Source organism: Macrotis lagotis, chromosome 1 (assembly GCF_037893015.1).
Source record: "Macrotis lagotis isolate mMagLag1 chromosome 1, bilby.v1.9.chrom.fasta, whole genome shotgun sequence".
Classification (NCBI taxonomy): domain Eukaryota; kingdom Metazoa; phylum Chordata; class Mammalia; order Peramelemorphia; family Peramelidae; genus Macrotis; species Macrotis lagotis.
In genome coordinates this window covers 101,327,792-101,350,535 of record NC_133658.1, presented here as the reverse complement: position 1 = coordinate 101,350,535, position 22,744 = coordinate 101,327,792, and the positions used below count along the sequence as shown (strand labels likewise).

At 35.2% G+C, this 22,744-nt stretch overlaps 1 protein-coding gene across 1 annotated transcript in view; it reads left to right on the top strand.

Annotated features, from left to right (window-relative positions):
* Positions 1-495: 495 nt before the first annotated feature.
* FSHR (follicle stimulating hormone receptor) overlaps positions 496-22,744 on the top strand; it is a gene marked incomplete at its 5' end in the record, with an annotated part of 112,563 nt that continues 90,314 nt past the window's right edge. Inside the window, 3 exons of the mRNA XM_074223893.1 lie at positions 496-503; positions 780-854; positions 6,244-6,318. Coding sequence (XP_074079994.1) covers positions 496-503; positions 780-854; positions 6,244-6,318 — 158 coding nt within the window. The remainder of the gene's footprint in view (positions 504-779; positions 855-6,243; positions 6,319-22,744) is intronic.

The following is a 22,744-nucleotide window of genomic DNA, read 5'->3' as shown; positions in this document are numbered from 1 at the left end:
ATAATTCCTTTCTGCCTTTTGATAACAGTTGGTCAGGAGCTGTAGGTCATGAGGAGGAGGGCAGGCCCCAATCCCACATTGCTTTCTCTCCTTATCCATTTATCTATTAAACTGCAATTCCCAAAGGACCAGTTTCAATATTTTATATCTTTAATCCAGTTCAAATAATTTCTTCCTTGGTCCCCTCTCCCTTCACCATGAAATAGACACATATCACCAGTACCTTCTTGTTTTGTTCATGTTCTTCTGCCTGAAATAGCTTTCCCATTTTCTATATCCAAGTCTTACTTACCCTTCAAAATTCAGGTCAAAAACACAGTTCTAAGAATTCTTAGATTATTAAATCTGTATTAAAGAAATTCCTGGCTTCAGAATTCTAAGGCTGAGATTCTATCCTGGTTCTGTTACTCAGCAGCTTTATGACCTTCAATAGTTCGCTTTACCTCTCTGGGCTTCAATTTCCTCACCTTTAAAAATATAGGGCCAGACTGAATACTAGCTAAGTAATTCCATATCCAATATTTAGTGATTCTTTGAGCTTTCATTTGCTTGTATATTGCCTAGAAATTTTTTTTTTTCCTAACTGTGCCTCCCACACAAAGAGGCATTATATTTGTTCTGTTTCATCTCTCCATCTAAATTGTAAGCTTTTAAGGAAAAGGAGTTATATCTTTTATTCCAATGTATTCCTCAAAAAAAATATCTAGTGTAGAGCTAGATATTTAATAGATTTTTAATAAAAATTTGCTTAATTTAACTTAAGTATTTTTTATCCACAGAGAGATCTCTCAAAATGATGCTTTGGAAGTTATAGAAGCTGATGTGTTCTCCAATTTACCAAAATTACATGAAATGTAAGTAAAAAAAATGGTGTCCACTTCTTACTCTGAATGGCTTGAGAAATTTGTACATGCTATTTGCTTCACACCATCCTATCTTTTCTATTAGTTGCCCCCAAACTTCACACATTTTGCTTAATTAAAGGATGACTTTCACAGGTACTTTAAGAGAAACAAAAAAGGAGTTGGAAAAGTGAATTTTATAATTTTACCAAAGATAACAAAAACACAATTTATAAAGGAATATTTTATCATCTCAACTTGGAGTATTGGTATTGAATATTTGCCTAAAGACCCCCATGAAAATAATTGAAGTTCTACATCAAGTTTAGCTGCTAAGGATGAAAATGTAGAAAAATTATATGAAGAATTTCATAAAATCCACCAAATTAAAGCAACATACATTTTGCACTTGATGACTTTAAATCAAAGGGAGAAAAAATGAGAATAGAAAGGAAAACATTGTTAAATGAAGTTTACAAAAAGGAGGGAAAAAAAGTCAAAGACTTGGAGATTATTTTAAAAAGTCTCGTGTCCTTACATAAGAAATCTCATCCTTGAGAAAAGAAAAGGTATTTGCTGGTCATGTCAATTTCCAAATAAAATTGAAAAAAATAAAAAAATAAAAATAAATTAATTTTAATGGGAAGAAAAAGACTTGTTACTGACGTGGGAGTTATCTGTGAATCAGTGTTCTGTGTAGTCAGAACAGTGACTTGTTAAAGCTAAACCTAGAATTAGTATAAAGCAAAAAAGAATAATAGTAAGAAAAACATTTCCTACAACTGAAACAATTCAACTATTTAATTCAATAACTGACAATTCAAAATAGTAAGTGGACAACAGAAAGGACAAGTACAAACTATAATAATTTGATGAAGTCATTTAACCAATGTAAATTAATTGCCCACAGCAACAAGAACAAAAGTCTAGATAGTGCTCTAGCAAGCAATCATCTGACTTTGTTGCCAAACAGAGAAATGGTTGCCAAATACAACACCAGATTAGACTACAACATAATCTGTAAAAATTTTCAAAGAATACTGATTAATGATTATGAGCAGTATCATTGAATAAGGCAGAGAGAAGCACTGAATGGTTAAAAATCATTTTTTTTAGGTTTTTGTAAGACAAATAGGGTTAAGTGACTTGCCCAAAGTTACACAACTAGGTAATTGTTAAGTGTCTGAGGCCATATTTGAACTCAGGTACCCCTGACTCCAGGACCAGTGGCTCTATCCACCGCACTACCTAGCCACCCCGTTAAAAACCATTTTAAAGAAAACTTGGCAAAACATCCAACTAAGCATAGTCATTTCAAGGACATTTAAGGACAAAAATGAAAAGAAGACAATAAAATAAAAATGGAAAAGATTTTTATATGTGCATATATGTATATATGTATGCATATATGTGTGTATGTATGTGTAAAACTTTTTTTCTCTATCAGCAGATGCACCAGTCATACTTAGTTTCTAATAGTTCCCAAAGTGGGTGTGGGAAAAAGAAGTTGCTAAAGGTGTGAGCCCGAGGGTGTTCAGACTTCATTAATACTTATAAACAAAGAAGACAACAATATCTACCAATCTATATGACTACTCTTCCATTTATATAAAATCTTTATAAAATTTATCTAGACATGAATCAGGGCTATCTTTTTGAAGAATTGGTATTTAAGAGGGCTGTTCAACAATGGATCACAATGAATGAAAGCTATAGAGAATCAGAGACTCATACAATATGTACTGTATATAAAATACAAAGACTCATATATAATATCTCTTAGTGTATTGTCTGTTGATATTGAAAAAAGTGTTTGATTCAATAGAGGAAAACTGCTGCCTTATAGGCTCCTTTATTCAATAACATATTTTTCATCTGTACACTAAAATTATTCAAGATTCTTTGGAGGATATAATAACTGAAACCTCTGTACAGCAATGCTATGATCATAAATTTTAGTTATCATATATGGCTACATACAGAGAAATGTATGATCACAAAATGTATCCAACATTGTGACAGAGTAGATCCAGAGCAAAGTTGAAGTGAAGACAGATTCCCTGGGGATGGTAAGGTCTTAAGCTTCGGTTCAGGGATGAAATTTTTCTGCCTTTATCAAGTCCCAAAGCAATGTAACAGCTCCTGAAAAAGATCTGCAATCATTCAAAAGATTTTAGTCTGACTATACACATAGGAAATGCCAAGTAGATGAAGAATATCTATTGCCTAGAATACAACGTGCAAATGAGTAGAAAGCCTATGGACCTATATGTCATTATGTATATCCAGGACAGATAGTACAGATGGAAAGGAAATAGGTTTAGAGTTGAACAAGAGCAGAATATACTGGATTGCCTTTGGGATATTGCAAAACTTCTTTAATGTTACTCAACGTCCTATGAAAATTCAGCTTCTTAAGAGCAAACATGTACTGTTGTTGCTAAATGGAAGTGAGACATGGAAGAATTAAAAGGAATGTCACACAGAGGATCTTAGAGAAGTGCATGCTAGGTAGGAACAAAATGCTTAGCATAGTGCTTATAATATCTATAGTAGGTGATAAATAAATGTTTATTGACTAACTGAAATATAATTCAAAGGGAACTGAAGAATAGGAGTGAAGGATGGAATTAGGCAAGGAAAAAAGATGAGTGATTATGGGATAAGGGGAAGGAATGATAACAACCAGTATGCCCCCCCCCCCCAAGAATCCACTTCTCAGAAAAAAAATAAAGAGCAATGGGATGCTTTACTTTAAGGATAACAAAGCCTAGGAAGAACTTGATCAAAAGGTCAAAAGAAGATAATTTTTTGCTTGTTTCTTTGCTTTTCTGGCATCAAAGATGTCCCCTTTTACAATAAATAGGCATTCCCATTAGCACAACATTTTAAATTGTTCTAGGCTTAGCAATGTCTCCCTGATAGAATAGAAAAGAAAAGGGAAAAAGGAGAATAAGAAAGTGAGAAAAACCAAGAAGAGGCAGAGATACGTAAAAAGAGAAAGGTATTTCTAACAAAACTAGTTAACATTTTTTAATTCCTCCTTTATATTTTACTTTGATTTGTCCCTGATTTAATCAGTGTTGAAACTCTCAATTTCAATCCCATTTCTCTTTATAGCCTGTGTGAATCTTGTCTATGTCCTCCATAAATCCTTGAAAGGATTTACCAAACTCCTCCAGGCTTTCTTAAGGATTATTTGTTATTTCAAGGACAGAATGGGCAACACTTGGACTTTTTTGTTAACCCTTGCTCTTGATGTGAATCTAACCTACCTCTCTTTCTGGTCATTAATTACAGCAGCTAACATTTTATATAGGTTCTATTAAGTCCCAGACTCTGTACTGAACACTTGATATCCATTTTTCCATGTGGTTCTCACACCCATAGGAAATTGAGGTAATCTTCTCCAGGATCACACTGCTATTAAGTATTTGAAATTAGTTTGAATGTAGGTCTGGTGCTCTATCACTTATATCACCTAGCTATTGCTATACTTATCCATGTTCTTTAGATTTCTTTTATACAACTTTTTGCATGCATATCTGTGAGCATTATGTTTTTGTCTACTTATATTGGCTCGCTGCTTTTTGTGTCACTCCAATTTGAATTCTTCTGAGATTGTGGTTGTTCTATGATTTCAACCACATGGAATCACTAAGAGATTGATGATAATAGATTTTGCTATTGCTGTTGTTGTTGTTTCATGACAGAGCAGTATAAAAATCTGTGAAAAAGCTTCTAATTTTCCCAGAATTCTGTCCAATCCCCTTTCTTTCTTTCTCTTCTGGGCTAAGTTCATCATCTTTCAGCAGGATCTTTTCTAGATATATGTACTGATATACCAACTCAATTGTCTATCCACCCAACCAATTACCGTAATCCATAAAATGTGTATTCATCATTCACTTAGTTTTCATGTGTATAAGTCTGTGTGTATGTGTGGACCTTTTTAAAGGGCCCATGGTCCTGAGAGGTACCTATAAAGTGCTAAGTCGGACTGCTATCAGCACTTTGTTATCCATATACAGGAACATCTATCTTTCCCTTATCAATCAATCATGACCAAGATCCAAGAGAAAAATGCAAACTAGGAAACATAATATAAAAGAAAAATGCTTGCTTCCTTCCATGAATTAAAAATAAGTGTTAAAAAAAGATAAAGGAAAAACAATGAGTTAAAAGTCAAGAACCTATGAGTTGTTTCCCTTTATACTTAACCTTTGATGTTGTTCCTCTTTCCTCTCTCTTTCTTTCCTTTCTCCAAATACTCTCGGGCTCCTTTTTCTTCTCAGAAGGTTAGGGTCTCTCCCTCATTGTTAGTAGGTGTATGACTCTAACAGGAAATGTGGAGAGGAAACCTAGAAGGGGAGTTGGTCCTACTGCTGACTCTGAGGAGCTGCCACCCTGTCTAGGGTTCAGTGAGCTTGCCAGTTATAGGAACCGCTCTTTCATCTCCTCTCTCAGAGCTGCCATCACCCTCACTTCCCTCCCCAATATCATGCCTGTTGTGCTGGAAATGATTAATTGCCTGGTCTGGGGTTCTTTGCAGCCACAGGTAATTGCAACATAAAAACTAATGAAACAAGGAGAAAGTAATTAACAGAATATCAGTGTAAATATACATTGATCCAGTGAGTAGTGGATATGACAATCATTTTCTGTGGGGCTTTGTTCATGTTCTCCTCTGAGCTGATGATCTAGACACACACCACGTTAACAAGGGAGTAAAAGCTGCTGGGGTTTTTTGGTTATTGTTTTTTTATGATAATGGAGCACCTCTGTCCAGGGTGAGTAGCAAGTGTTGTGTAATGGAGGTTTGTTGAGTGATATTGGTCTTCAACAATTTCCAGGTTTAAAAATAAAAAGATCAAGACTTATCTCTGTTCTTCCCTTTCCTGCATTTCTTCTTTCTATCTTTCTCAACCTCTCTGTCTTCCTCTTCATTGTTATCTTTTGCCTTTGTTCTCCTTTTTCTCTTTATCACTTTCTCCCTTTCCCTCTCACCTTGTCCTTCTCCCCCCACCTCTTTGCTTGTTTTCTGTGGCTGAAAATTTTCATCAGAGTTGGTACTCTGGTTACCTCCTCTCACATACTCCTCCCCCAGGTCTATCTTCTATGCCCTCTGTGCTTTGGGTCAGATAGAATACAGACTGTAAGTAGCTAGCTTTACCTCCTGAGCACAAAGCAGAGACAAATCATGATCTTTGTACAAATTGAGTGCAATGCTTTTGAGAGAAATGCTTATGAATGACAAAATGAATGAGTCATATCTTAGGTCATTTTGATGACAAAAAGTTTTCAGTTTTCCAAACCCTTAAATAGACTCAAAGTTTATTTTAAAAATATGAATAATAAAGAAATATTTCCCTTCACTTCAATGTTTATTTCTCTTTGACAGAAGAATTGAAAAGGCCAACAACCTGGTGCTCATTGACCCTGAGGCCTTTTGGAATCTCCCAAGTCTCAGATACCTGTAAGTCATTTTTACCTTATCTTCCAACTTCCTCCCTACAACCAAATCAGACTGGTCTTAGTCTAACAAGGTACAGCAGCAGCCAACCTTGGTAACCCTGTATTCCACCCGGGTGGCCTACTTAGCAGTGGGTTTTATTTAAACTCTGAGGTTTAATGAGTAATTCCCTCTAATATGATTTCCTTTTACTTCCACTTGAAACAACAGTCATCATAATGAATGCCATTTGCATTAATGGGACTGTCACATGCGGCTCCACAGGGATTCTGCTATAATTTGGTGTTAATGAGATGCATCTTACAAGTCTTAGCCAGATAGATTCCAGTAGCTTTTAGCATTCAGCCTTGACCCCAAGAATTCTTTCTACCTTATTGTGCAAATATACAAATGTATACATATATGTTTTCACATGTATATTTACATAGATATGCATCCACATACACAAATTTTAATGCATTCACTGCATTTGATTTTCTGCAATAATAGCCCTGTATTTCAGAGAAGAGATGCATTAATGAATGTCCTACCCTAGTGCTATTCCTATCAGCAAAGTCACTGTGCTTGCTCTCTCATCAAATTGCCTGTTCATTAGGTAAGAGCACATAGAGACACATTTATGCAGCTCCCAAGCCTCTGACATCCTGAATTGTCGTGCCTAGATATGAACATAAACTCTGGGCTGATACCAACCCTAACTCCAGAAACTGTGCCTGAGGGCATAAGTTATAAAAAATAATTAAGCCATTCTTTCAAGTGATATTAAGGGATTACCATATGCAGTGCATCATAGGAGACCTCTGACTTCTAGGAGAAAAATACGGTTAACTGAGATAATTCCCTAGTATCTAATAGAACAATAATAAAGGAAAAAACATAAACTAGTTTCATCTTACCAACAACATGGTAGATATCTTCATCTGTATTTCTATCACATAATTCAAACTCAATAAATGATATCTTTTCCCTGGAAGTCCATATTTCTCCTCAGATTTGATACTTATTATGAAGACACAATTATTCTTCCAACCAATTGAATTCACTACCTTAAAATCATCACTGGATTATTTGTCCCCAGACAAGAATGTTGTTAAGTCATTTCTAGTCATGTCTAACGCTTTCTGCACCCTTTTGGGATTTTCTTGGCAAAGAAACTGGATTGCCATTTCCTTATCCAGCTCATTTTACGTACAAGGAAACTGAGGCAAATAGGATTGGATGACTTGCCCAGGGACATACACCTAGTAAGTAACAGAGACCAGATTTGAACTCTGGTCTTCCTGACTCCAGCACCACTATGCCTCCTAGCTTCTCATACACACATAATCACTTCTTATTTTTCCTTCCTTTTGACTGCCAATGGAATGTAAGTTCCTTGAGGAAAGGTGCTCTTTCATTGTTATTTATTTCCCCGTTGCCTAATACATTGGCTGAAACCTAGTAGGTGTTCATTGGTTACTTATCTAATATAATGATCATTATTATTAACAACATGAAAATGCAATCTCCTTGAGAGTAAGACTACTTTCTTTGCTTTTAATGTATATATCTAGTACTTAGGACAGTGGCTGGAACATAATAAGGGGTAAATAAATGTTTTATCTATTTATCATAAATAAGTGTATTCAAAAGGTGTGAAACTAAGTACATTGGATAGGGAATTTAAAGGGAAACAAGTAGTTACCAAGAGGGGAATCAAGGAAGGGAAAGATCATAGAGAAAGTCATGTTTTAGAATACAGATTTTAACATTGGAAAACAAATCTTAGAGATCATCACATCTAAGTACCTATGTATCTTCTTTGTTTTAAATGAGGAAAAATGAGACCCACAGAGCCTATGTGACTTGGCCTGGGTCATAATTAATTTCTAAACCTGGAATTTGAACTCAGGTCTTCTGACTGAAAATCTGCTACTCTTTCTTCCATCTATTTATGTGATTATTAAATGCTGGTTGAAGTAATTAGATAATAGTGGGATAGTGCAAAGAGATAATGAGATAAGAAGGCTGAATTAAAGAATAAATCTGTAAGTGGTATGAAGCATGAAATGAAAAGGTGACTAAAAACATCAAGAACAGTGGAGTGGGGCTGTGGATTACAAAAGTGAAGCTACTAAAATATTTCAGTTTTTCAGAATCTGCTTCTCTAGCTTTAAGTTCAGAGTATAAGAGCCTAGATGGGTTCTTTTTGGTTGAAATGTCCCAAGTTGAGCAGAGCCATGGGATTTCTGCCTCTACACTGCTACCTTAATGACCTCCCTCCCAGGAACAGATATCAAAGTATACATTTAGTCATGTAAAATTCAGCATCAAATATTACTATTGACACAGTATCATCCTCTGTAAGATCACACCATCTTGTCACCACAAATAATTTTAGTATAATTTCATAGAAACCAGTTAGAAGGCTATTACAGTATTTTCAGAAATAAGTAATGGAGGCTTTAACAGATAGAAAGGGATAGAAGTTGAAAAGTTGAAACAGTTTCCAGAAACATTAAGAAGAAAATTAAATTCAATTTAAATCAAAAACGATGCATTAATTGCAATAATTAAGGGTTGTTATTAGGTCTCAGCATAAGAAAAGAAAATAGTTTCTTCAGGCATTGTGCTTTCATTCTACTGAGGTACAACTTGGACACAAATAAGCAAATGCAAAGAGAATAGTTATAGTTGAGAGAATCAGGAAAGATCTTGTGTTATACTTCAACTGGGTCTTGAAGGACAATGTTTTTGAAAGTCTCAGAAGTGAGAACCAACCATCTCTTGAATTCCCTAATTCTTCTTTTATGATACTATGAACATAGTGGATGCTTAGTAAATACCCAATGCCTAGAACTTGTATTCTGTATAATGCCATAAACAATCATTATCAGATTCATTATAGATGATTGAAAACAAAGGAAAGTTTCTGGGAAGCCGCTGACATGGGTCTGCCTCTGATGATTAAGAAGAAATTGTGGGTGTGACTATTTAGTTACTTTTGAGCTCTGCAGGGGACTAAGTAATTTTTCACTTGTCCAAGTTGTTGTGACCCGTTCCTCAATTCCGTACTTTCACCAGGACACTGAACAAATAAATAAGAAATGAAAGTATCACTTAAAAGATAACTGAATTGGAGCATAGTAGCCCTGGGACTTAAGAGATCAGAATAAAATAAATTTATATCTTATAAATGCCAAAGTTGTATACAAGAGGCAACTTCATTCATTCCACTGGAGACAGGGACAATAACCAAGTAGCTGATTCATGGCCCATGATGAAGTTACCGAGTAGTAGAGAGTGAGGGAGAAAAAAGAAAGGAAGAGATGAAATGGTTCAAGAAATCTTTGCAAAATTGGTCTTGCAGGGGCGGCTAAGATGGCACAGTGGATAGAGCACCAGCCCTGGAGTCAGGAGTACCTGAGTTCAAATCCAGCCTCAGACACTTAATCATTACCTAGCTGTGTGGCCTTGGCCAAGCTACTTAACCCCATTTGCCTTGCAAAAAAAAACAAAAAACAAAAAAAACCTTAAAAAAATTGGTCTTGCAATAGAAAGAGTGGCTAAATTTAAGCTGTTAAATTATTGGAGAGTACCAGTGCAATCAACATTAAAAGAACACTCACACTCTTTTCCTACTCTTAGAGTAGGAAAGTTACATACTGAAGCAAGGGACCCAGACATGATTGGCATAAAACATGTTAAATTTGAGGGAAAAGACTTTGTAGTGATAAAGTGTAAGTTTAGCTCTGAACAAATCTAGCAGAGTACAGTTAATGGAGTTTTTCTGATGTCCTCAACTTCTTCTTTCTTGGTCCAATTCTTATGAAGCCCTCTACTCTCATGTAGAATAAATATACAATAGTAATAGTATTATTACAGGAGCTCATTCCTTTTACTAAACTCATACTATGATATTAATGACCATGGCCATTACCTCTCTCAAGGATATTGTCTTAAGTCCCATAGCTATTGAATGAAAGAACAGTTTCCTATTAAAAACCTTTTCAAGCATCAGTAAGCTTGAGGAGTTGAGGTGGCAAGGCAAAGAAAACTTCATTTATACCTCTAAAATCACAGACCAACTATAGTTCCAGAAACGAGGTTTTGAGTATCCCCAGGTCTTGAAAACTCCCTCCCCTGGTTTTGATATTTCTCTAGGTTTCCTTATGGTAATACTGGCATTGGATAACAAAGTCACTGCAATCCTTTGAAATATTTTCCAGGTTGCAAAGTGCTGATATTTAAATAGCATATGTGAGCTCCTAAACTTGAGGAACAATTATGGAAATGATGGCCAATTAAACTTTAATCTTCTCTTGCTGTATCCCTGCAGAAGTCATAAGTATCATTAGCCTCATATAATCAACAGCTAAGAATTCACAAGTCCAGTCCTTTGGGATGATGTATTACTTCCTTAGAGACAAAGAAAAATATAAAATGGACAAGGCAGAAGGGCAGTAGGATTGGATTGGGCTTTTGAAATGCAAGATAAATGTTTATGATCCCAGTCCCATAACAGGAAATTACAGAACTTAAGGGCAAGGCAATATTTTACTTCAGTCTCCTAATTGGGGTGCATGTCTTTACTTATAAATGTTGTGCCAGAGTCTTCATCTCTGATTCCATTTCATGCCGATCATTTGATAGCTTAAAACTAAGGAAAGGCATAAATCAGGCTTGTTCATCTATGCATTCCACAGATCACTGAGAAATCTGAAGTGCTTTTTCAAAACTCATGAATAAAGAAATGCGACAAACAGAAGGAACAAACATAAAAGAGTTCATCTGGGTGGGATTAAAAAAATATTGTATTTGCAGGTCACATTTCCTTTTTTTACTGTTCTGCCTTCCTCCAACAGACCTTTTGTGCAGAAAGATTATCTATTGATCTGTAAATAAGTTTCACACAATATTCTCTTGCTTTTGCATCCCATAGCTATAATTCGCAGCCAACTGGATTTTTGCTTTTCTCCATTCAATAAATGGTAGCTGCACCTTAGCAACCTTTTTGCAGATACAACCTGAGTATCCCCACCCCCACCAACAACTAACTTACAGTCCAGATGGCAGCTCCAAGACCTCCCTAGCACCACGGATTTTTTGATAATGGAAATAATTTCATCTGCCTTATTTCACTGATGGTTCAGTGGGTGTTTGCTCTGTACATAATGTATGCATGTGTGTATGTATGTATGTATGTATGTCTTGGAGGAGGAACACACTTTTCTTATACCTAGTTAGAAATTTCCTCCTACCCCTAACCATTGTATTCTGCCTGAGTCTGCTTCTTTTGGTTCAGAGAGAAAAACTTATCTGGAACTTTCCTATAATAAAAAAAAAGTTGAATGATTTTCTAAGGAGAATGTCTACTCTCTTTTTCTGATATTTTCTATTGGATAATTTCCTGAAGTCACTTCAAATTCTTCATTTAGCATTCATAATTGTTTGTTTTATGCCAGACTTAGTTAATCAATCATTCATTCACTGTCAACCAGTCAGGTAAGTATACTTAGGATAAACTACCTGAAGATCTGGTTTTATCCTCAAACTAGCCAACAAATTCATTTGAACTAGAAGACAACATTTATCTGATTGAACCTCATGAACAGATTTTTCCACATTTATTTTGAATTTTTTTGTTGTTATATAGACAAATAGAACTTTATAGCTAAAAGGAACCTTAGAGATTACCAGGTGATCTAATCAGTCTAGGGACACTAGATTCTAAATTGTTTTACAGATTAAAAAAAAACTGAGGCCCAACAGCATAAGTGACAGTTAAAGTCCTTCAGGTTCACAGAGGGGAAAGAAAGGAGAGAAGTAGAGAGTATCCTAGTTTTGCAGCCCAAGATCCTGACTTATTCAGTCTCTCCCAGTGACTTTTTTGTGTAACTTTTAACCCCTCTGCATCTAAATTTCTTCATCTGTAAAATAGGAAGGTTAGAGAAGTTTCTTCTCAACTCATAATCTATCATCTCTTAACTAGAGGAAAAAGAAAAGATGAAGGTTTATGTTTCAATAGCTCTTTGTATTTTTTCAAAAATCTTTTAAATACATTTGATGTCACAAAAAGCTTATGAAATAGGTAGGGGCAATTATTAGTGTCTCCATTTTACAAAAGGGACTTGCCCTAGGTAAGGTAGCATGAAACTTTATGAAAAAGGGTCACTCAGTGATTGTCACTGATAGATTGAGTTCTTGTGCCTTTGGTTCATCTTCTCACCTCACCTTGCCCCCCCCTCCCATAAGTACAATTCTCTTAACTTTTCCATTTCTTTTGATACTGTCACTGTTTTTTCCACTACACAGACCCAAAATATCTGTCATACTTGAATTATCTTTGATCTCCCATAATCATTTAATTGATTATCAAGTTCTGTCACTTATATCTCTAAGATAGCATTCATGTCTGACCCCTATTAATTACTCATAGTCTCTTTTTTGTTCAGTAGAATTTTATCTTTTTAAATCTTATTTGTATATTTTTGGCATTTGTTTCTTTTTCTATTTTGATTTGCAGATTCTCTCCCTCCCTTCTATCCCTGCCCTACCAACTAAGAAGGTAGGTTACATTATATCAATTATGGGGTTTTTTTTAGGTTTTTTAGGTTTGGGGTTTTTTTTGCAAGGCAAATGGGGTTAAGTGGCTTGCCCAAGGCCACACAGCTAGGTAATTATTAAGTGTCTGAGACCGGATTTGAACCCAGGTACTCCTGACTCCAGGGCCTTGTGCTTTATCCACTACGCCACCAAGCCACCTCACATTATATCAGTTATAATGTGAAATCATGCAAAACACATCCAAATTAGCCATGCTGAAGAAAAAAAGCAAAAAAGAAAACTTAAAAAAGGAAAAGCATACTTCAATTTGTACTCAGAGTTCATCAGGTTTTTTTTTCCTAAAGGTGAATGGCATTTTTTTTGGTCCTAAGTCCTTTGGACTTGTCTTTCATCATTATTTGATGAATGTAGTCAAGTCTTTTACTATTGCTTATCATTACAATAGTACTGTTGAGGCTAACAATGATCTGATTCTTTTCACTTCATTTTACATCAGTTCATAATAGTCTTGTCATAGTTTTTCCCTGAAACCACCCTCTATCTTACTTCTTATATCACAATAGTACTCTATTACAATAATATACCACAACTTGTTCAACTATTCCCCAATTGATGGACATTCACTCAATTTATAATTCTTAGCTATTACAAAAATAGATGCTATAAATATTTTTGTACAAATAGGTCCATTTCCTTTTTTTTTTATCTCTTTTGGGCACAGACCTGGTAGGGGTATTGCTGGATTAAAGTGTATGCATAGTTTTTTAGCTTTTGGGAATAGTTTCAGACTGTTTTCCAAAATAGTTGGACCAGTTCACTACTGCACCAATAGTACAATAGCACACTTATATTCTCTCATTCCAACAACATGTATCATTTCTGATAGGTGTGAAGTAGTACCTCAAAGTTGCTTTAATTTGCATTTCTTTAATCAATAGTAATTTTCATGTCTTAGATAATTTTGATTTCTTATTCTGAAAACTACCTGTTTATATCCTTTGATCAATTATCAACTGGAGCATGACTCATTTTTATAAATTTGATCCAATTTTCTCTATATTTGATAAATGAGATCTTTACAGAAGAAACTTGTTATAATTTTTAAATATTAATTCATTGTCTCTAGGATTTTAGTAAAATGTAGTTTACCTGATTATCTCTTTCAATTAGGTCTATTTTTTCTTTTGCTTGTTAAAGATCATTATTATCATCCCTGTCCTCCTCATTACAACTGAAGGATAATAGACTGTGCTCCAGTTCCTCATTTCAACATTGTGTGCCTTTCTGTCTCAATTTTGTCTTTTGTACACAACATGTTTTGGGGTTCTGCTTTTTTTCATTTTCCTCTGTTTATCCTTTTCTCTGTTTTTATCTTGTCCATCCTCAAAAAAACTATCTTGCTTCAAATTCCTGGCTCCCCCAATTCCCCCTCCTCCTTATTATCCCTGTTCTTTTCCCTTATTCCTTCCCCCATTAAGATATCAGCTTAGTATATGTATCTGTGTAAGATATATATATATATATACACATACATATATATATGTGTGTATCACTCATATGTATATTTTTGATACATATATACTGCACATATTTATATATATAAGCTAACTACATATATCTATATGCATATAGATAGACGTGTGTGTACATTCTTCCTTCTTTGGAACAATCCTGAGGAGAGTGAGATTCAAGAATTGCTCATGACCCTTCCTTTTCCTCTACTATAAAAAGCTCTTCCTTGCCTGCCTCCTTCATGGAAAAAATTTGCCTCATCCTACCCCTCCCTTCTCCAAGTAAATTCCTCTTTCTCAACCTTACATACATTTTTGGAAATCATCCCAACATAATTGATTCAATCCCAGGTTTTCTATTTATGCAGACACCTTCTAACCTCCCTGATTATGATAAAATTCTGGAGAGTTATATACATCATCTTTCCATATAGAAATAATTCCTTTGAGTTCCTAATGCTTATTTATCTTCAGTCTTCCTTCTGATTGAATGCTAAATTTTCTATTCAGCTGTGGTCTTTTCATCAAAAATGCTTGAAAGTTCTCTGTTTCATTAAATTCTATTTTTCCCCAGAAGAATTAAAGTTTTTCTTTGTTGTAATCCTATCTCCTTTGCCCTCCAAGAAAATCCAATCCCTCTGATCCTTTAATGAGGTAGTTGCTAAATCTTGTGTGATCTTGACTTTGGTTCTATTATATTTGATTTGTTTCTTTCAGGCTACTTGTCTATCAGTGTGCCACTTGTACCTAATGCTACCAAAGGGTTCCCTGGAATTTTTCTGACCAGTTATCCAACCTCATACCATCTCTGTGCTGAGCTCCCAAAGTTACTTCTACTGCCACTGCTATTGGGCCACCTCCAAGGTCCATCACTGGTATTCTTGCCATACTCTGGGTCTATATGCCTACTCAGGTTTTCCAGACCTCTCCTGAGAAGCTCCAAATTTGTCTTTGGCTGGAAAAATGTCTCCTTCTAAGGTCTTTTTTTTGGTTCTGCTACTCCAAAATTTGTTTTGACATGAAATCTTAATGTTATTTGGAGATTAATATTGGAAGAGTTTAGCTGATCCTGGTCTATATTGTACCATCTTGGCTATGATCATTTACTACAAATAATTATCAATCATACATCATACTTTCAATGTATTAGTTCAAATACTCATCACCTCTTTTATGAATTGCTGTAATTTCCTTCTAACTAGTCTTCATGTCTCTAATCTCTCTTTTCTTCAACACTGCAAAAGAATTATAGTTTCATTAGTATTGATACAAACATTGACTTTAACAGTTTGAGGGATGATTATCATGGGTGGTCATGACTTAAAATCTCTTGTTTGCAAAAACCCTCTAGTAGGTTTTCCAGCTTAGGTCAGCTAATTCTAGAGCATGGCCTACCATCAAGATCTTTTTACACTGTTAGAATTATAGTCAACTGACTGAGCCTTTGAAGATTCAAGGTTATTGCCATGCCAGAATGAGGTATAAAAATACTTCAAAGAAATCTTCAAACTATACTGGAGATAATCTTACAGTAAAAGTAACAGGAGAGAGAGAGAGAGAGAGAGAGAGAGAGAGAGAGAGAGAGAGAAATGATTTGGGTTGAAGAAAATCAGAAGGTTAGAAATGAAGAAGGATAGTGTGCCAGGTATGAGTGAAAAGGCACAGAATCAAGAGATAAAAAATCATATGCAAAGAACCCCAACAAGGTTTATCTCTCTGTTTCATAGAGTATGGAAGTCAAATGTAAGATGATTGGAAGGATAGAAAAGGGAAAGTTTGTAAAGAGGTTTAGCAAACATCCATAGTCAGATTCTTTTGGTGATAGGAGAATTAGATAGTGAAACTAGAGTTCTCTAAAAGCATCCATCCTTAAAAAAGTTTCTTTTAGGAAGAAGCCTGCAATGCAGTAACATTCAACCCATTTTCACTTTATCATTTGGATGTTCATCAATCAAAAAGTAATCAATTGAACTCAAATTTGAATCAGTCACTAAGAGACACAAAAAAATTAAGAAAGTATTAAATATGTGATACAAATTCTAAACAGTGTTCAAATTCTGAAGAAATTCCTTTCATGAAGGAAAGTAGGAGAGAGGGACAAATGCATTCCATATAAATGAATCAAAACCCAGAGGCAGGGGCGGTTAGGTGGCACAGTGTATAGAGCACTGGCCCTGGAGTCAGGAGAGTACCCGAGTTCAAATCCATTCTCGCACTTAATAATTACCTAACTGTGTGGCCTTGGGCAACTTAACCCCACTGTCTTGCTTTAAAAAAATCCCAGAGGCAGAAAAACATGGCCAATATAGGACCATGAATATATTTGTTTTCCTAAAATAGAAAGAGTATTTTGGAAATGTTGTATGAAGTGCCAGTGAAATATCCAGGCAGAAATGTCCAGTAAAGAGAATAAAACAGGACAGAGTGATGTAAATGTCCTTGAAAATGAGACTGTGATATCAAAGATATTTAAGGAATTGATTCAAATATTAAAATGACAGTCATCCCCCAGTACAGACCATAAAATCATTTTATTATCAAACTTTTAGAGGACCACATACTAAAACACTTCTGGAGATCCACCTCAGACCTATGTATGAATACGCTGTTAAATGTTTATGAGACTCTGGGTGGGGGATGTATGTACAACACACTTATAAGATTAATTAGCATTATTAACATTTTCTCCATCACTTTCTTTAGAGAATCAAAAAAACCATCAAGTCCTGATTGTATCATTTGTTGACTTGCAAGTGTAAATATTCACACTGAAAATGCTACAATTTACTCATGAAAGCAAGTATAAGTCAGCTCCAGATACCACTGTATCTCTCAAATGGACAAAGATGACACACACACACACAAAAAAAAGAAAATGACTATTGTTAGAGGAACTTCAGAAACACAGGTATACTGACACAGTATGATTTAATACAGCCATTTTGAAAAGCAAGTTCTATGTTCTCATCATTGTAAGGAATTTTCATTATGGAAACTTTCTTCACTTATAACGATCAGCAATTTATAACTTATAGCATTGTTTTCTGGCACTGAGAAGTTCGATGACTTACCCAAGGTGATGATATTTGAATTTGGGTCTTTCTAACTCCCAGGCTAGCTCCTAATCTTTACACCATTCTATAGGCTTTACTGCAAGTGATCCTTTTGGATTTGAGCAGGTCTCAATAAAATGAGGAAATTGAATTAAATAATCTCTAAATCTAATTGATCTTCCAAGTCTAAATTCTAAAAACTAATGTAATGAGAGCTTGGACAGGGTAGTGAAGAGAATAGAGAAGGAAAAATTTATAATATACTTTTAAAAGAAAATAAGTTGTAATCTCCTTAAGGGCAAAGACAATGAGTTTTATTATTGTCTTTATAATCTAATATTTAGAATGGGGCCATGAAAGTGTTTTTTTTAATTCGATTTGTTTAACTAAAGAATCAGCCAAAGCATTATTCATTTATTGGTCTTAAATGTTTGTCCTTCATAGGGTGATGTCTTGATTGGTGTATGAAGTGGATTTAAATGAGTCAGAGTTGCAAAAGGTTGTTGTCATCTTCTCTCTTCCATAGTTATTGAAATCCAGTAGCAACACAAAAGTCGAGATTATTGGCATTGGCATGGAACACAATGGATAACCTTGGCATCTTTGATGTCTGATTAAACTTTAGACACACCACAAGGTCTGCTTCAGTTATTTTCATGGTCATTGGAACAAATAGTTCTCATCTACCCATTCCACTGGGGATGTCTTCACATGATTGTGGTAGACACCCTAGTAATTCACCATAGGTTTGAAGTTCATTGGTTACCCTCACCTTGATTTAGTCTATCTGCCAAGCTTGTTGGACATGCTACAGCTTCTTGGAGTCATAGGCAAGAATTGAGTGTCAGCTAACTTTTGGTCAGAAAATAGATCCAGGAGAATTGAATGATTTTTGCCCATTTTGTTTCCAATAGTCCCCAAATTGTCAGTAAACCTGTCTGCCTTAGCATATCCAATCCTGAGTCATGCTCTGGATGACATTCATTAGGGATTGATTCTGAGCCAAGACTTATCTTGCACAGGAGCAAAGTGACAAAGGAAACTCACAATCCAGATGGTTATTAGGGAGAAAATATTAAACATCTCTGGTTCTCAATGCTGGAGGTTTCTCAGGAGGTTGTCATGAGAACAGGAGTGTTTGGGCACAATAAAGATTATGTAACTATTTATTTTATGAGTGATATATTCAGCTGATTCAACTCTTTGTCTGCCATAGTCAAAATGGAAACAAAAATTGCTTTATCTTTTCTCTAGAGATATGAACCCTGGAGATCGGAGGTTTAACTTTAAACCATTAGTAAATTTCCTTTACTGGACATTTCTGCCTGGATATTTCACTGGCATTTCATACAACATTTCCAAAATTGAACTTATTATTCTTTCCCAAACTAGTTTCTCCTTTGGACTTGAATATTTCTATCAGTATAACCACTATGAAATGTCTCCAAAATTTGAAAGACTGAAGCTCTTTGACTTTTTTGTCCTCTCTAACCCTCTCAATATCAGGTCCTATTGTTTTCTACCTTCATAATAAAAATGTATTGAAATATTCCCTCTTCTCTATTTCCACTGTCACTAAGAAGTGCCTTCTTACCACCACTATTCAAATAACCCTAACAGCTTTTCCTGCATTCCTTCCCTCCCCTTATTTCCACTGCTAGAATGATCTTCCCCATATATAGATGATTATGTCACTTTTCAGAATGTTTAATGGTCTTCTACAGCCTACCAAGTAAAATTTAAACTCTTTTGTCTGACTTTTAAGACCCTTGAGAAACAATATCATGCAAGCCCACTCATCTAAACTTATTGCTTATTACTCTGTTCTGCATGCTTCATAGCATTCTCAAACAGAACTATTTTCTGCACCTCAAAACTCACCCCCCCCCATTGCCTTCATGCTGTTTCCTCTGCCTGGAATATCCTCTATCTTCTTTTTTTTTTTTTACTTCTTCCCATCATTGAAAGCTGAAATATCAACTCCATTCTGACTAGATTGAGTCCCATAGTAATTAACAAATTTTTATCTAACCCTAACCTTGCTTGATATTTTGTAGTTTTTGATACTATCAAACATCCTTGGATTCTGTAACATTGCTATGTCCTGGCTTTCCTCTTCCTTGTCTGACCAGTCTTTTCATTTTCTTTTGTTGTTTTACCATATGCTCCTAGTCCCTTAAGTGTGGGTTTTCTCCAATACTCCATCCTGGGTTCTCTTCTCTCTTTACACTTTCTCCTTCAGTGATCTTGTCAGCACCTATAGGTTCAATTATCATCTTTATACAGATGAATCAAAAATCTACATATTCAATCCTAATCTGTCTTTTGAATTCTACTGTTTCATCAACAATTTATCAAGTAGAAATCTATATTAAGTGTTCCACTGTCATCTCAAAGTCAATGTGTCAAAATTTATAAAATTTGACCTCCTATAAACCTATTTCAAGCTTCCATATCTCTATTGAAGGCACACCATGCTTTTAGTTAACTAGTGTCATACTTAGCCTTGATCTTTTTTCCTATCCATCTCTCTGCCTTATATGTATCCAATTAGTTCCAAAGTACATTCTGGTCTCAACAACATTCTTGGATTCATGCCCATTTCTCCGCTCATACATGTAGCACTGTAATTCAGACCATCTTCATCATTTGCCTGACCTATCGGAATAGCTTCCTAATCAGCTACTCTCCTTCTATAACCTTTCAATTATACCCTACATAAAATAAAAGTTCCCTCCTGGTTTTTAAGATCTTCCACTATCTGGGATCCCACTTATCTTTCTAGTCCTATCTCATTTTATTACCCTTCATGCTTTCTCAATTTCAGAGAAACTAGACAATTGTTCCTTTACGAGAGGCTTCATTGCCTCTACCTAGAATCTACTCTTTCCTCACAGAATCTTTTACCATTCTTATTGTTGACTCAAGTTCCATTTCCTCAGTGAAGCCATTCCAGATTCTATCAGTTGTTAGCGCTCTTACTCCCTCAATCTATTCTTTATTTCCCTGGGTATATGATATGAATTCCACATAAAAAAGTTATAGGACACTGAATGTTTTCTTTTCTCATAATATACACAGTGACTAGAACAGTACCTTAAAATGAAGTCAACATCATTTTGAAAGTATCTATTATGGGCCAGATACCATGCTTAGTGCTAGCAATAAAAAGAAAAAGGAAAACACAAACCTTACTCTCAAGGAATTTACAGTCTAATGAAGGAGGCAACACACAGACAATTATGTACAAACTAGATATATACAATATAGATTGGGGATAATCTCAAAGAGAAGGCATTAGCATTAAAGTAGACTGAGAAATATTTCTTTCAGAAAGAAAGACTTTAGCTGAGATTTAAACAAATCCAGGAAAGTCAAAAAAAATGAAACGAGGAAGGAGAGGGTTCTAGGCATAGGGGAACAACCAATGGTCATGCTCAAAATTGTGAGATAAAGTGACTTTAGTGACCAGTAAGATCTGGATCATATGATTGGATCATAGAGTATGTGCCAAAGGAATGAGTTGTGAGAAGACTGGAAAAGTAAGAGAGTTAGGTCATTAAGAACTTTAAAAGAAAAACAAAAGTGCATTTTTTAATCCTGGGGCTAAAAAGGAGCCACTGGAGTTTATTAAATAAAAAAGAGACAGATGGTCAGATTGGTGCTTCAGGAAGATCATTTTAATAGGTGAGTAGAGGATAGAATGTAATAGAGAGATACTTAAAGTAGGGAAATTGGCCATCAGACTATTGCAGTAGTCTGTGAGGTGATGATATGGTGGTGTTAATGTCAGAAGAGAGAAAGAGGGTACAGGAGATATATTAAAAAGGAAATGGACAGAAATTGATAATAAATATTTGATTAAGCAAATTATCAAGTGGTATTATACATAATAATTTGTTTGTACCTTATCCCTCTACTTGACTGTTAGCTCAGTGATAACAAGGAACCAGCCTTTTCACGGTTTGCTATTCTCCCCAACATCAAGATTATGATATAAATGATAGGATAAAATCCAAGATTAATGAGAAGCAAAAATACAAAAAGCCAATAATGGAAAAAGGATATGGTACTTTGGGTTTTCGTAGGGAATGCTCCCATTCCCTACTTCATTTCTAAATTATCTGTTCTCTTTTCAGAAACTCATTTTCTTCCCAAAGGATCTGGTGTCTTTTTGCTGACCCAGGACCCTGCTGTAAGGGAGAAAAAAAGGACTGTCAAAATAATTCATCTAGAACTATAAGGAACAAAAAGTATGAAGAAAATGTTTTTCATGTTATCTGTACTCTAAAAGAGGATCCTAGAGAGGAAATACAAGAAAGAAGGCAGTGTCCTAATTTTTTAAAGCAGACCTAACAACCAGTAACCTTTCCATTGATTCATGGCAAAATAAAATATGAATAATAAGTATCTAAAAAAGTAAACATTGATCACAATAATCTAAAGAATAGGGGTGGCTAGCTGGCACAGTGGATAAAGCACCAGCCCTGGAGTCAGGAGTACCTGGGTTCAAATCCAGTCTCAGACACTTAATTACCTAGCTGTGTGGGCCTTAGGCAAGCCACTTAACCCCATTTGCCTTGCAAAAACCTAAAAAAATACTAATAATATAGAGAATAATATAGATAAAATTCACCTAGATTTTATTAAATAATTTGATTAATTATATTGCTAATATAAGGGTAGGAGTCACAATTACCCCACTCCATGTAAGATCTGATAAATTTATGAGATGAGACCCTGGTAGTAGATGTTCCAAAGACAAACAGATAGAAGCAGAAAAGAGATAGAAGAAGACAGATAGAAGCAGAAAATAGTTCAGCAAACATGGCAGAGCTCACTTACCATTTAAGTAGAAAACTGCATACTCTCATCACCAAATGACATCAGTAGTTAAGCAACGCTGGGAATGTTAATTGACCCACGATAGCATCCTTACCTGGGTTCTGGCTAGTGAATGATGCTCTCATAATTTTCCCAGTCACCAAAAGAGTAAAACAAGGCTGTATTCTTGCTCCCTTGCTTTGTAGCATAGCATGCCCTCTTCAAAGATAGTGCTATGTTCTATGAGAAGGCAGAATTTTAGCATCTCAAGAAAAAAACATGAGATATGTAAGTTTAGAGTAACCACTCCAAGTGTTCACATGAACTATTTGTACCTGATCTTGGTAGATCATGCCAAGTTCATATTGGTCTAACTTGTCTCTAATATACTGATATCATTTAGTTCTTCTTCAGTAAGGAAGGACAAGAACCATCCAATCAACCAAGTTCTAAATTATGTTCTATTAAATTCATTCCTAAAGTATAAACTCTATA